General features: G+C 36.4%; 1 protein-coding gene and 1 pseudogene across 2 annotated transcripts in view; one reads left to right on the plus strand and one right to left on the minus strand.

Moving 5' to 3' along the window:
* FRMD7 (FERM domain containing 7) overlaps positions 1-8,317 on the minus strand; it is a 64,168-nt gene extending 55,851 nt beyond the window's left edge. The window contains exon 1 of the mRNA XM_082445338.1: positions 202-8,317. Within this exon, the coding sequence (XP_082301464.1) occupies positions 202-258 (57 nt within the window). The 5' untranslated portion in view covers positions 259-8,317. The remainder of the gene's footprint in view (positions 1-201) is intronic.
* Positions 8,316-12,155, plus strand: LOC309652185 (hypoxanthine-guanine phosphoribosyltransferase pseudogene; annotated as a pseudogene). Its single transcript has one exon. The product of its transcript is annotated as a hypoxanthine-guanine phosphoribosyltransferase pseudogene (transcript).
* Positions 12,156-12,870: the final 715 nt, after the last annotated feature.

Below are 12,870 nucleotides of genomic sequence, written 5' to 3' on the forward strand. Positions count from 1 at the left end.
CTGTTCTAGAAGAAAGGTTAGTGGGAAAGCATGAGCTACATTGTGATATTAAATACAGATTTCTTTTTCCAAAGCTAAAACCCACAGTCCTCCTTCGTTCGGTCCTAAAGAAGACATAATATCTCCAGCTAATGAGCTGTCCACAAATGACCATTATTGAATGAATAATAAAGGAATAATAGCAATGTGATTTCCACTTACATCAACCACAAAAATCTTCTGGGAATCATCCAAAAACTGCACTTTTAAATGTAGCATTCTCGGAGAGGCCGTTGGGCTGCGAGCAGGCTCAGAGTGCTGTGAGTGTTGTGACAGGAAGGGGGCTTTCTCAAGGAATTTCACTCTTAGCTGCAGGCAGTGCGCTCAGGTCCCCCCACCCCCATCCAGGCACCCCCCCCCACCCACAGCAGGGCACACTTCTGTTTGCTTGAATTGATGCACACTCAAGGGCATGTGTGCTGCCACGTGCTGATGATCAATAGCATCTGGGCTATCTCCTATTTGGTCAACGTCAAATCCAACTGGACTCACTCTAGCCCTCTTAAACTCGATTCCTTTCTTCAAAGAAAAAGAAGAAGAAAGAAAACACTTGCAACACCTGGGGATTTTCTTTATTTCACAGGAGCACGATTTGAAAACCCTAGATGAAGCTTTGATAAACTGAGTATAGCCATTCTCAAAAGTAAAAGGATTAGAGTTAGTCTCATATTGTACTAGAAATTTCATGGCTGAACTAGGAAACTTTATGTATAATAATTGTAATTGTTTTGAATGTACGTGATTTAGAAATGAAAATTATATAAAAAGGAATATATGGAAAAGCTCAATTCCACTTCTGTCCCCTCTATTCTGTGCCCCCATACATCCCTATCAGTAACCAATTTTATTAGTTTTTTGTTGTTGTTATTTAGTCTTCAGTGTTTCTTTATGCAAATACTGTACAAGAAAATACGAATGTATTTCTCATACATATGTAGCATGCTGTTAAACTGTTTTGTGCCTTCCTTTTCTTACTTCATATATCATTGTTGATTTCTCTTTAGTTGTGCATGGAGAGCTTCCTGATTTTTTTACAGCTGCATAATTTTTCACGGTGTAGGTGAAATACAGTTGACTCAAATAATCTTGTGGACATGGGTTGTTTCCAACTCTTTGCTTTTATAAACAAGTTTGAAATGAATATCCTCATATATATGTCATTTTATATGTATGTCATTTTATCTGTAGGATAGATTTCCAGAAGTGGAATTGCTGGACAAGGGTAATGTACTGGTAATTTTTATAGCGACTTCTATTTCCTTCCATAAAGGTTGTTATGATTTGATTTGTGTCCCCCAAAATTCAAGTGTTTAAGTCCTAACCCCCAGTTACTCAGAATGTGACTCTATTTGGAGATAGGGTTTATAAAGAGGTAATTAAGTTGAAATGAGGTCATTAGCGTGTGCCCTAATCCAATATGACTAGTGTCCTTATAAGTAGAGGACATTAAGACATAGACATGTACAGAAGGAAGACCATGTGAAGACACAGGGAAGAGAAGATGGCCACTTACAAGCCAAGGAGAGAGGTCTCAGAAGGAGCCAACCCTTCCAGCACTTTGATCTCAGACTTGTAGCCTCCAGAACTGTGAGAAAATAAATTCAAATAAATTTCTGTTCTTATAAGCTACCTAGTGTCTGGTACTTTGTAATGGCACACCTACCAACCTAATACAAGCGTTGTACCAACTTGCAGTCCTACTCACAATGTATGAGCGCTCCTATTTTCCCCAGGCTCACCAACAGAGTACGGTGTCAAAGTTTTTGATCTTAGACAAATTGATAAGTGAGAAAAAGAATCTCAGTGTAGTTTTAAATTTATATTTTTCATATTATGAGAGAAGTTGAGTATCTTTTCAGATGTTTCAGGGTATTCTTTTTTTTTTTTATAAACTATCTTTCCATGTAGTTCCACACACTTTTTGAAAAAAAATATTGGTTATTGTCTCTTTTCCTCAATCTCTAGGAACTCTTTAAAAATTAGGAGAATTAGCCCTTTGTGATATGAATTAATTACAAATATTTTCCCCATTTATCCTTTGCCTTTGCTTATGGTGTATGTGTATGTGTTATTTGCTTTGAGAAATTATTTATTTTGGTGAAGTGAAATTTGTCAATAAGGTTTTAAACGGCCTCTGGATTTGTGTCATAATTAGAAAGGCCTGCTTCACTTCAAGGTTTACCGTTAGTACTTTTATGGCTTCATTTTTTAAAATTTAAATCTTTGATCTCTTTAGATTTTATCTTGATATATGGTGTGAAGTATGGATCAAATTTAATCTTTTTCCAAATAGCTACCCAGTTGTCCTGATGTCATTGATTAGAAAGTTCATTTTTACCCCCATCAATTTGAGAAGATGCCTTTATCATATATTAGATTGCCATATGCATTTGGGCCTGTTTTTGGATTTTTGTTTCCTTCCATGTACTAGTTTCACATTGTTTTAAGTTTTGAGGCTCTAGAGTATGTTTTAATATCCAATAAGGCTGCTCTACTCCACATTGCTCTATATTTACAAAGTTTTCCCTGCTCTTCTTGTTTACTTATTTTTCTATATAAGCTTGTACAGTTCAGGAAAAGAATCAGGTATATTTATAAAGATGTGTTAAAAATTATAAATTTATTTATGGAAAACATATCTTTCTGATGGTGAGTCTTCTTATTCATGGGGCATGTATGTCAATTTGTTCAGGTCTACTTTTATGTCCTCTTCTAGAATGTTGTATTTAATATAAATTTTCAAACATATACAGAACCAAAGAGTTTAGTACAGTAAACTCCCATACATTCATAATCCAGATTAAAAACTGTTATGAGATGAACTGTGTTCCTCCCAAATTCATATACTGAAGCCCTAACCCTCAGTACCTCAGAATGTGACTGTATTTGGAGAGAGGGCCTTTAAAGAAATAAGTAAGTTCAAATGAGGCCTTTAGGATAGGCCCTAATCCAATCTGACTGGTGTTCTTATAAGAAAAGAAAATTTTTACACACGAGAGAGACCAGGGATGCGCACACACAGAGGAAAGTTCGTGAGAGGGCACAGTGAGAGGGCAGCCATCTGCAAGCCAAGGAGAGAGGCCTCAGAAGAAACCAAACCTGCCAACACCTCGATCCTGGATTTCTAGCCTCCAGAATGGTGAGAAATAAATTTCTGTTGTTTATGCCATTTAGTCTGTGGTATTTTTTTAAAATTAATTAATTTATTTATTTATTTTGGGCTGCATTGGGTCTTCGTTGCTGCACGCGGGCTTTCTCTAGTTGCGGTGAGCAGGGGCTACTCTTCATTGCGGTGCGCGGGCTTCTCATTGTGGTGGCTTCTCTTGTTGCAGAGCACGGGCTCTAGGCGTGCAGGCTTCAGTAGCTGTGGCATGTGGGCTCAGTAGTTGTGGCTCGCGGGCTCTAGAGCGCAGGCTCAGTAGTTGTGGCGCACGGGCTTAGTTGTTCTGCGGCATGTGGGATCTTCCCAGACCAGGGTGCAAAACCGTGTCCCCTGCACGGGCAGTGGATTCTTAACCACTGTGCCACCAGGGAAGTCCCATACTATTTTTAAACTTTCTTTCTTCACTGATCTGTACAACATGGACATTTTTCCATATTAGTACATTAGATCTATCTAGTTTTTTTTTTAATGCACTATTGTATATTTTCTCAGTTCCTTTATTAATAGACATTTGGGTTGTTTTCCCTTATGAACAATACTGCAATAAACATCCTTGTACATAAATCTTTGCACATTTGTGGCGACGTCCCTATAGGATAAATTTCTAGCACTTGAAATGGTGGATCACCGGGTCTGAAAATTTATCTTTTAATAGATACTATCAAGTTGCCCTTTGAAAATGTTATACCAATTTTCACTTTCAGCAAAAGTGTGCTAGCTAATACATCCAATGAAACATTAAATAATAGTGCCAATAATGGGCATCATTTCCTTTCTCCTGACATTAGCAGGAATGCTTCCAGGGTTTCCCCATTAAGTAAAACTCTGGCTTTTGAAGGAGACATTTTCAAAAGTACATTTAAACCTGATTGGGTAAGAATCCCAAAACACCACATTTTGTCTATATTGAACCGACTTATCCTATGTCACTAAATAAATAGGCTGGTAAAATTAGACCAACGAAATGCTGTCATCTGATGGACAAGAGAGCATACCTTTGCTAATATTTTGACAGCTCACAGCACAGTCTCCACAACAACTCCAAGTGAAGAGTCAGCTGCAAGGCTGGTGGAAAAAGCTGTAGCTCTGGTGACCAAAGAATCTATTTAAAATCTTACCAGCAATGTGACCTGAGACAGGTCACTTCAGCTCCCTGTGCCTCAGTTTCCTAACTTATAAAGTAAGGTGACAATTCTAATTCATAGAGTTGTTGTGAGAAAGAAAAGATCTAGATATATGAAATCATAAAATTCAGTGCCTGGCACACCGTAGGCACAAAATAAACGTTTGCTGAATGGGTGAGTATCAAGGAAATAAATATAAATAATTCACTGTTTGCTGAAGTTTAAAATGGTAAATGAAGAATTTCTCTCTTTTCCTCTCTCTTTTTCCACCTAGACTTCATTCCTTCAGTTATTACTGGCAAAATATTACTAATTGACTGTGATCCAAAACAGGAAACTGTCTTAAAGGAAATTTTCATATTCTACTTTAAAGTAAAAATCCAAAGTTGGGCTCACCCCTGGAAAAATTAGCCTGGCCAGTCTGTCTTCACTTTAGTCCCTCCACACATAAGAAGGTGGAGAGGGAGCGCTGAGCAGGAGGCCAGAATAGGAGCAAAAGGAGATTGGGCGATGGATCCCAGGGTTGGTGAGCTAGGATGTAAATGGAAGAGTATACTAGATAGCTTTTACGCTTACCATTTAAAAATAAACCTAAATCAAAAATAAAAATAAAAAGCACCACATCACTGTTTTTTCCTAAGATCCAAAGGGTGAACTGTGATATGACTTTAAGGGTAAGAGTTAAGAATTCTGACCAAAATTAGGGCCCCAGTTCCTGGCATTTCATCATTAGTATCTTATTTCTTTGGGGTTAAAGACTATTATTTTTCAAAAGTTCCTTATTTTTTCCAGCTTTATTGAGATATAATTGACATAAAACAGTGTTTAAGTTTAACGTGTACATGTGATGATTTGATACACTTATACATTGTAAAATGTTTACCTCAGTAGGGTTAGTTATCACCTCCATTACCTCATGTAATTACCATTTCTTTTTTGTGATGAGAACATTTAAGATCTACTCTCTTAGCAACCTTCAATCATATAATACAGTATTGTTAACTATAGTCACCATGCTATACTTTAGATCCCCAGGACTTATTCATGTTATAAGTGGAAGTTTGTACACTTTGACCAACATCTCCCCATTCCCACCCCGCCAGCCACTTACAACCACCATTCTACTTTGTTTCTGTGAGTTTGAGTTTTATAGATGCTACATATAAATGATATCATACAGTATTTGTCTTTCTCTGTCTGACTTATTTCACTTAATGCCATCAAGGTCCATCCATATTGTTGCAAATGGCAGGATTTCCTTCTTTCTCGTGGCTCAATAATATTCCCTTGTGTATATATGCCTCATTTTCTTTATCCATTTATCTGTAGACTGACGTTAAGGTGGTTTCTGTATCTTGGTTATTGTGAATAACATGGCAACGAACATGGGAGTGCAGTATCTCTTTGAAGACCTGATTTCATTTCTTTTGGATATGTACCCAGAAGTGAGATTACTGGATCATATGGTAGTTGTATTTTTAATTTTTTGAGGAATCTTCACACTGTTCTGCATAGTGGCTGCACCAATTTACATTTCCACCAATAGTGCACCAGGGTTTCCCTTTCTCCACATCCTTGCCAAAATTTATCTCTTGTCTTTTTTATAATAGCCATTCTAACAGGTGTGAGGTAACATCTCATTGTGGTTTTGATTTGCATTTCCCTGATGACTAGTGATATTGAACATCCTTTCACGTACCTGTTGGCCATTTGTGTATCTTCTTTGGAAATGTGTCTACTCAGTTCCTCTGCTCATTTTTTAATCAGATTTTTTTGTGTGTTTGTTTTTGCTATTGAGTTTTATGAGTTCCTTCTATGTTTTGGATATTAACTCTTTATCAGATATATGATTTGCAAATATCTTCTTACATTCCATAGGCTGCCTTTTCATTTTTTTAATTATTTCTTTTGCTGTGCAGAAGATTTTTAGTTTGATGTAGTCCCACTTGTTTACTTTGGCTTTTGTTGCTTGTGCTTTCAGTGTCATAGCCCCCAAAATCATTGCCAGAACCACTGTCAAGGGGCTTTTCCTCTATGTTTTCTTCTAGAAGTTTTATAGCTTTAGATCTTATGTTTAATTCTTTAAATCCATTTCAAGTTAACGTTTTGTGAGTGGTGTGAGATAGGGTCCATTTTATTCTTCTGCATGTGATTATCCAGTTTTCCCTATACCAATTATTGAAGAGACTATCCTTTCGCCATTGAGTATTATTGATTCCCTTGTCAATATTAGTTGGCTGTGTAAGCAAGGGGTTATTTCTGGGTTCTTGATTCTGTTCCATTGGTCTTTGTGTCTATTTTTATGCCAGTACCACACTGTTTTGATTACCATACGTTTGTAATAACATAGTTTGAAATCAAGAAGCGTGATGCCTCTCGCTTTGTTCTTTTCAGAATTACTTTGGTTCTTCAGGGTCTTTTGTAGTTCCATACAAATTTTAGTATTTTTTCTCTATTTCAGTGGAAAATGCCATTGGAATTTTGATAGGAATTGCATTGAATCTATAGATGGCTTTCAGTAGTATGGACATTTTAACAATATCAATTCTTCTAATACATGAACATTAGATATATTTCCTTTTATTTGTGTCCTCTTCAATTTCTTCAAATTGAACAATCTCATGCAAAATGATTCAGTATTTTTGCAGATTATATTATATTATAAATTGTTATAAGTTAATAGCTAAAAATTCCCTGTGTTCTACAATGTATCCTTGTTGCTTATCTATTTTATTCATAGTAGTTTGTATCTGTTAATCCCTTACCCCTAGTTTGTTCCTCTCCCCTTTGGTAACCACTAGTTTGTTCTCTATATCTGTGACTCTGTTTCTGTTTTGCATATACATTATTTTTTAGGTTCCACATATAAGTGTTATTATACAGTATCTGTCTGACTTATTTCACTAAGCATGATATTCTCTAGGTTCATCCGCATTGCTGCAAATGGCAGAATTTCATTTTTTTATGGCTGAGTAATATTCCATTGTATATATATACTGCATCTTCTTTATATATTCATCTGTTGATGGGCACATAGTAATCTCTAATGGTTTTTCTAATTTCTGTGATATCAGTTGTAATATTTCCTTTTCATTTCTGATTTTATTTGTTTGAGTCTTCTCTCTTTAAATTTAGTCAGTTTTTGTTGTCTTCAAATAAAAAAACAGCTCTTAGTTTCATTGATCTTTTCTATTTTTTTTTCTTTTGGTCTCTATTTCATTTATTTCTGCTCTGATCTTTATTTCCTTTCTTCTACTAAATTTGGGCTTAGTTAATTCTTCTTTTTCTAGTTCTTTGAGGTGTAAAGTTAGGTTATTTATTTGAGATCTTTCTTTTTTCTTAATGTAAGTACCTATTGCTAAAGCTTCCCTCTTATAAGTGCTTTTGCAGCATCCTATAAGTTTTGGTATGTAATGTTTCCATTTTTGTTTGTTTTCAAGATATTTTTAAATGTTCCTTTTGATTTCCTCCTTGACCCATTGGTTGTTCAGAAGTGTGTTGTTTAATTTCCACATTTGTGTGAATTTTCCAGTTTTCCTTCTGTTATTGATTCCTAGTTTCATACCTTTGTGGTCAGAAAAGTTACTTGGTATGACTTCAGCCTTCTTAAATTGGCTAAGAATTGTTTTGTGATGTGATCTTTCCTGGAGAATATTCCATGTGGAACTTGAGAAGAATATATATTCTGCTGCTGTTGAATGGAATGTTCTATATACGTCTGTTAGGCCCATTTGCTCTAAAGTATAATTCAAGTCCAGCATTTCCTTCTTTTATGTCTGGATGATCTATCTATTATTGAAAGTGGGGTTATTGAAGTCCCCTACTATTATTATACTGTTGTCTATTTCTCCATTCAGATCAGTTAGTGTTTGCTTAATATATTGGATTAGCCAAAAATTTCGTTTGGGGTTTTCCATAAGATGTTACAGAAAAAGCTCATCCCAGACTGCCCTTAGCCCACACACCAGCCAGCTCCATTATGGTGACCCACAGCCCCAGCATTGTGGACCGAATTGCTGGCTCAAGATGTGATGAAGGAGATCGGAGGCCATCACATCATGGGCCTCTGTGTGCTCAAGTGGGGCTATAAATTCCTTGCTGACCTGCTGGATTACATCAAAGCACCAAACAGAAATAGTGATAAATCTATTCCTATGACTGTAGATTTTATCAGACTGAAAATCTACTGTAATAACCAGTCAACAGGTGACATAAAAGTAATTGGTGGAGATAATCTCTCAACTTTAACTGGAAAGAACTTCTTGATTGTTGAAGATACAATTGACACTGACAAAACAATGCAAACCTTGCTTTCCTTGGTCAAGCAGCATAATCCAAAGATGGTCAAGGTTGCAAGCTTGCTGGTGAAAAGGACCCCTTGAAGTGTTGGTTATAGACCAGACTTTGTTGGATTTGAAATTCCAGACAAGTTTGTTATAGGATATGCCCTTGACTATAATGAATACTTCAGGGATTTGAATCATGCTTGTGTCATTAGTGAAACTAGAAAGGCAAAATACAAAGCCTAAGATGAGAGTTCAAGTTGAGTTTGGAAACATCTGGTGTCCCATTGAAGTCACCAGTAAAATTATCAAATATTCTAGTTCTGTGGCCAGCTGCTTAGTAGAGCTTATTGCGTGTATCTTCTAAGAATTGTATCTGTTTTGTATTTTAGAAAGGTCAGTTGCTGCATTCCTGAACTCTTTATTTGCACTGTGAGTCTATAGACTATCAGTTCCCTTTGGGTGGATTGCTGTTTGACTTGTGAATGAAAAATCTCTTAAACCACACCACTATTGAATGAAAATATTGAAATTGTATCTGTAAGAAACATTTAAAGAGATGAATATATTAGTTTTTTAACTGGGATTTTAATTTTTATATAGTCAGGAAAGAACAGAAGTGATTGAATACTGTTAATTATACCACTGTGTGTTTAGAAAAGAAGCAGTTTCATAACAGTGACAGCATTTAGAGGTCATTATGTAGTATAAACCATATGTCCCGGAATTATTTTAGTAGGCTTCAGTAGTATTAACTGTATGTTCCCTCTTGTTCAGATTATTTCTGGTGAATCTTTGTTAACAGTTCCTTTTAAATACAGGTCAATAAGTTCCAAAAACCTACCACTTTTTGAATTCTTCAATGTAAAAAACCCTTAAAAATAAAGGCTGTCTCTTTAAAAGAAAAAAAAAAAAAAGGTTACAGAAAAACCCAAAAGAACTTTTTGGCCAACCCAATATTTAGGTGCTCTGAGGTTGAGTGCATATCTATTTATGACTGTTAGGTTCTCTTGATGAATTGACCCCTTTGTAATTATAGAGTGACCTTCTTTGTCTCTTGCTATAGTTTTTTTCTTAAAGTCTATTTTGTCTGATATAAATATAGCCATCCCTGTTCTCCTTTGGTTTCCATTTGTATGGAATATCTTTCTCCAATCCCTTCGCTTTGAGTCTATATGTGTCCTTATAGCTGAAGTGAGTCTTCTATAGGGAGCATATTGTTGGTTCTTGTTTTTTTTTTAATCCATTCAGCTAATCTATGTCTTTTGAGTGAAGAATTTAGCCCATTTACATTTAGAGTAATTATTGATAGGTAAGGACTCACTAATGCCATCTTATTAATTGTTTTCTATTTTTCTTATTCAGGGGTCCCTTATAAAAGTGCCAATAGTCTTGAAAGTTAATCAACTTTTTACAATGGATTTAATAGAATGTCAGAGCCGAAAGGTACTTTCTTACGTGTATTGACTTATTCTTTTTCTGTGCCTCCCATGAAAATAGTTCTTTATGATCATATAAAAATAAATGTTCATTTTTTAAAGTTTAGCAACATAAACACATAAAGAAGGAATTAGAGTCATCTGAATTTATTCAACAAACCTGAGATATTCACCATCAACATCTTGGTAACTATCTAAAAATTATAGTAGTAGTCCTGGTACTATAATTTGCCAACTGGGTGATTTTGGTAGGTTGTTCTCTAAGCCTGTTTCCTCACCTATAAAATAGGGTTAATACCCCCTGGGTAGCAAACCTTGTCAATGTGTCTGTGCTTTGCCCAGATCCCCTCAAATACCTTTTACTATTTTTGTGTGCCCATCTTCCCAGCATCTATGTATTTTGCTTTTAAAGGCCAGCACTTGCGAATGTTTTTAGGAAGACTGTCCCTGGGAGACTGGAGCCACTTTTCCTAAAAGTGCAGACAAATCAGAAAATCCTGTGAAATTTAAATCTCTCCAGGGCAGCCGTTAACCAATGGCTGATGCAGAAATATAAAAGCTCAGCTCTGATGTATAACTTACATGTCAGAGCCTCCCTGAAGGATAAAACTAAAGTTGGGACTTAGCCCAAAATTGCAGCTTTATTTGCTTCTTCTCATTCTGTATCCTACTTGCCCCACTCCAGTTCTTCCAGGAGTAATTACTTAATAAACCATGTGCACATGAAACTATCTTAGTGTCTGCTTGTGGCGAACCAGCTTAAGACACTCAGGTTGCTTACTTCACAAGTTGTTGTCAAGGTAACTCAAGAAAGTGAAAGTGACAACTTTTGCTAGGTAAAGGGCCCTCCCATGACCATCTTTCTACTTTCCTTTTCAAGAATGAGCTCTACATAGGACTGACACTCAGGATCCATGCAGAACCACCTCCTTAGAAATGAGTCTTTGCCCCTGTTTAGAGTTGAAGAAACTGCCACTCTTTCTAGTCCAATATTTCTTTCCAGGTATGTTAATCCCAAGAATACTAATAATTATAACTACTATATGTAGAGTTATTACCATATTCAAAAAGTTTGAATATGTTATCACATTTTATCCTCAAAACAGCCCCCTGAAGCAGGAATTCTTACTATCATCCCCATATTACAGATGAGGAAATGGAGGTCCAGAAAAAATAAGTATCAACAAATGCCAGTGCTGGAATTTTAACTCAGGTCACATATTCATGACTTCAGTGTCCAACTCTTGACCACTACACATATTGCCTCCCACTTTTTGCCTACCTGTCACTCAGGGAACTCAGGAATCCTTGTTTGCCTCCCCATACAAGCATCAGGATTTCACCACTTAAGACATGCCTCCATTATGTCCTAACATTCATTCACCCCTGAGCGAGTCTCTGAATTTCTGTAGTATACATCTTTGATCTTCGCTTTGGGAAGATCTACATAAAACAGTTTATCTTGACAGGATTGTTCTGAGACTTCTGGGAAAATGAGCTTTTGTCGAGTGTTCATTATGAGCTAGACACTTTGTTAATCAATTAGCTAATCAGCTCATTTAATTTCCACATAAACCTATGATGTGGGCACTATTTTTATCAGAAAAGGAAGGAAGATCATTTTGTAGGCAAAAAAATTGAGGATCAAAGAGGTCTTACCCAAAGATCACCTTAGCAGTAGCTGGCAAACCTGGAACTTGAGGCCTATTGACTCCGAAGTTTGAATTTGTTCTTTTTCCATCAGGCTGCCTGTTAACTTTATTTGTCCAAATCTCAAATTTGACTTGTTGGCTACAGAGCCAAATGTGTTGTGTCTGTTCTTAGTGATGCACTGTTACTGAAGAGGGTGTTTGGTGAATATTCTTGTTTAACCAGGTGCTCAGTCTGATTTTTGCAAGCTCTGTCATATGCCCAGTTTTGGAGAAGGCGAGAAAGAAGTGATGAGGCCAAAGGCACTCTGCCTGGTGCCTTTTTTGCTCTCAGCATAGCCAGTCTCCCATTACACACCTAACTGGTCTAAGAGAATAGCAAGAGGGGTAAGAAGATGGGTGGGTGAGAAGGGAGGACATAAGTCTTCTCCCACGTGTGAGCTCAGCTTCCTGCAGGGTTTTAGTTACGTAAGAGGCACTAAGATTTTCTTGGGTGCCTATTATGTGCCAGGCTTCTTCATATGCTATTCCTCCATCATTCATTCAAAAATCTCTGTTGAGCCCTGTTAATGTAAGGCATTATTTATTTTAGACATTGGAGATATAGCAGTGAACATAACAGGCAAAATACCTGCTGCTCTAGAGCTTCCATTCAAGTGGAAACCAAAGAGAAACTTGCTTTTCTTCCCCCAGCTCCAGCTGCAGCTCCACCCCGGGCATATTTGCTTTTATTTATTCAATACATCAGGGTTGCAAGTGAGAATTCATTTGAAAAAAAAGGACCCTGCTGCCTAGAAGAAAATGAAGTTTGAGAAAGACCATGCTAAACGAATCAGATAATTAGATCTAAAGTAGATCTGTAATTTAAACACACTCCTTTGGGTTTAAAAAAAAAAAGAAACTTTTGTTGGAAACTAAATAGATGCTTTTTTCAGAGAACATCATTCTCAGTATAAATCAGTTCTGAGTAAAGGCTTCTGGCTTAGAGAGCAAGAAAGAGATTTGAACTCTTTTGCTGTCAAAACTGCAACAAAACCCCAAATAAATTAAAATATTGTATTTTAAAATTATCAAGTGAGGGTTAATGACAGCAACATTGCTCTCTCATTTCATTTGCACTGGAACTGCATAAAGTAGATGCTATGATTATCCCATTTCTCAGATAAAGAGACT

The sequence above is a fragment of the Balaenoptera physalus genome, assembly GCF_965194825.1.
Source record: "Balaenoptera physalus genome assembly, chromosome: X".
NCBI classification, from domain to species: domain Eukaryota; kingdom Metazoa; phylum Chordata; class Mammalia; order Artiodactyla; family Balaenopteridae; genus Balaenoptera; species Balaenoptera physalus.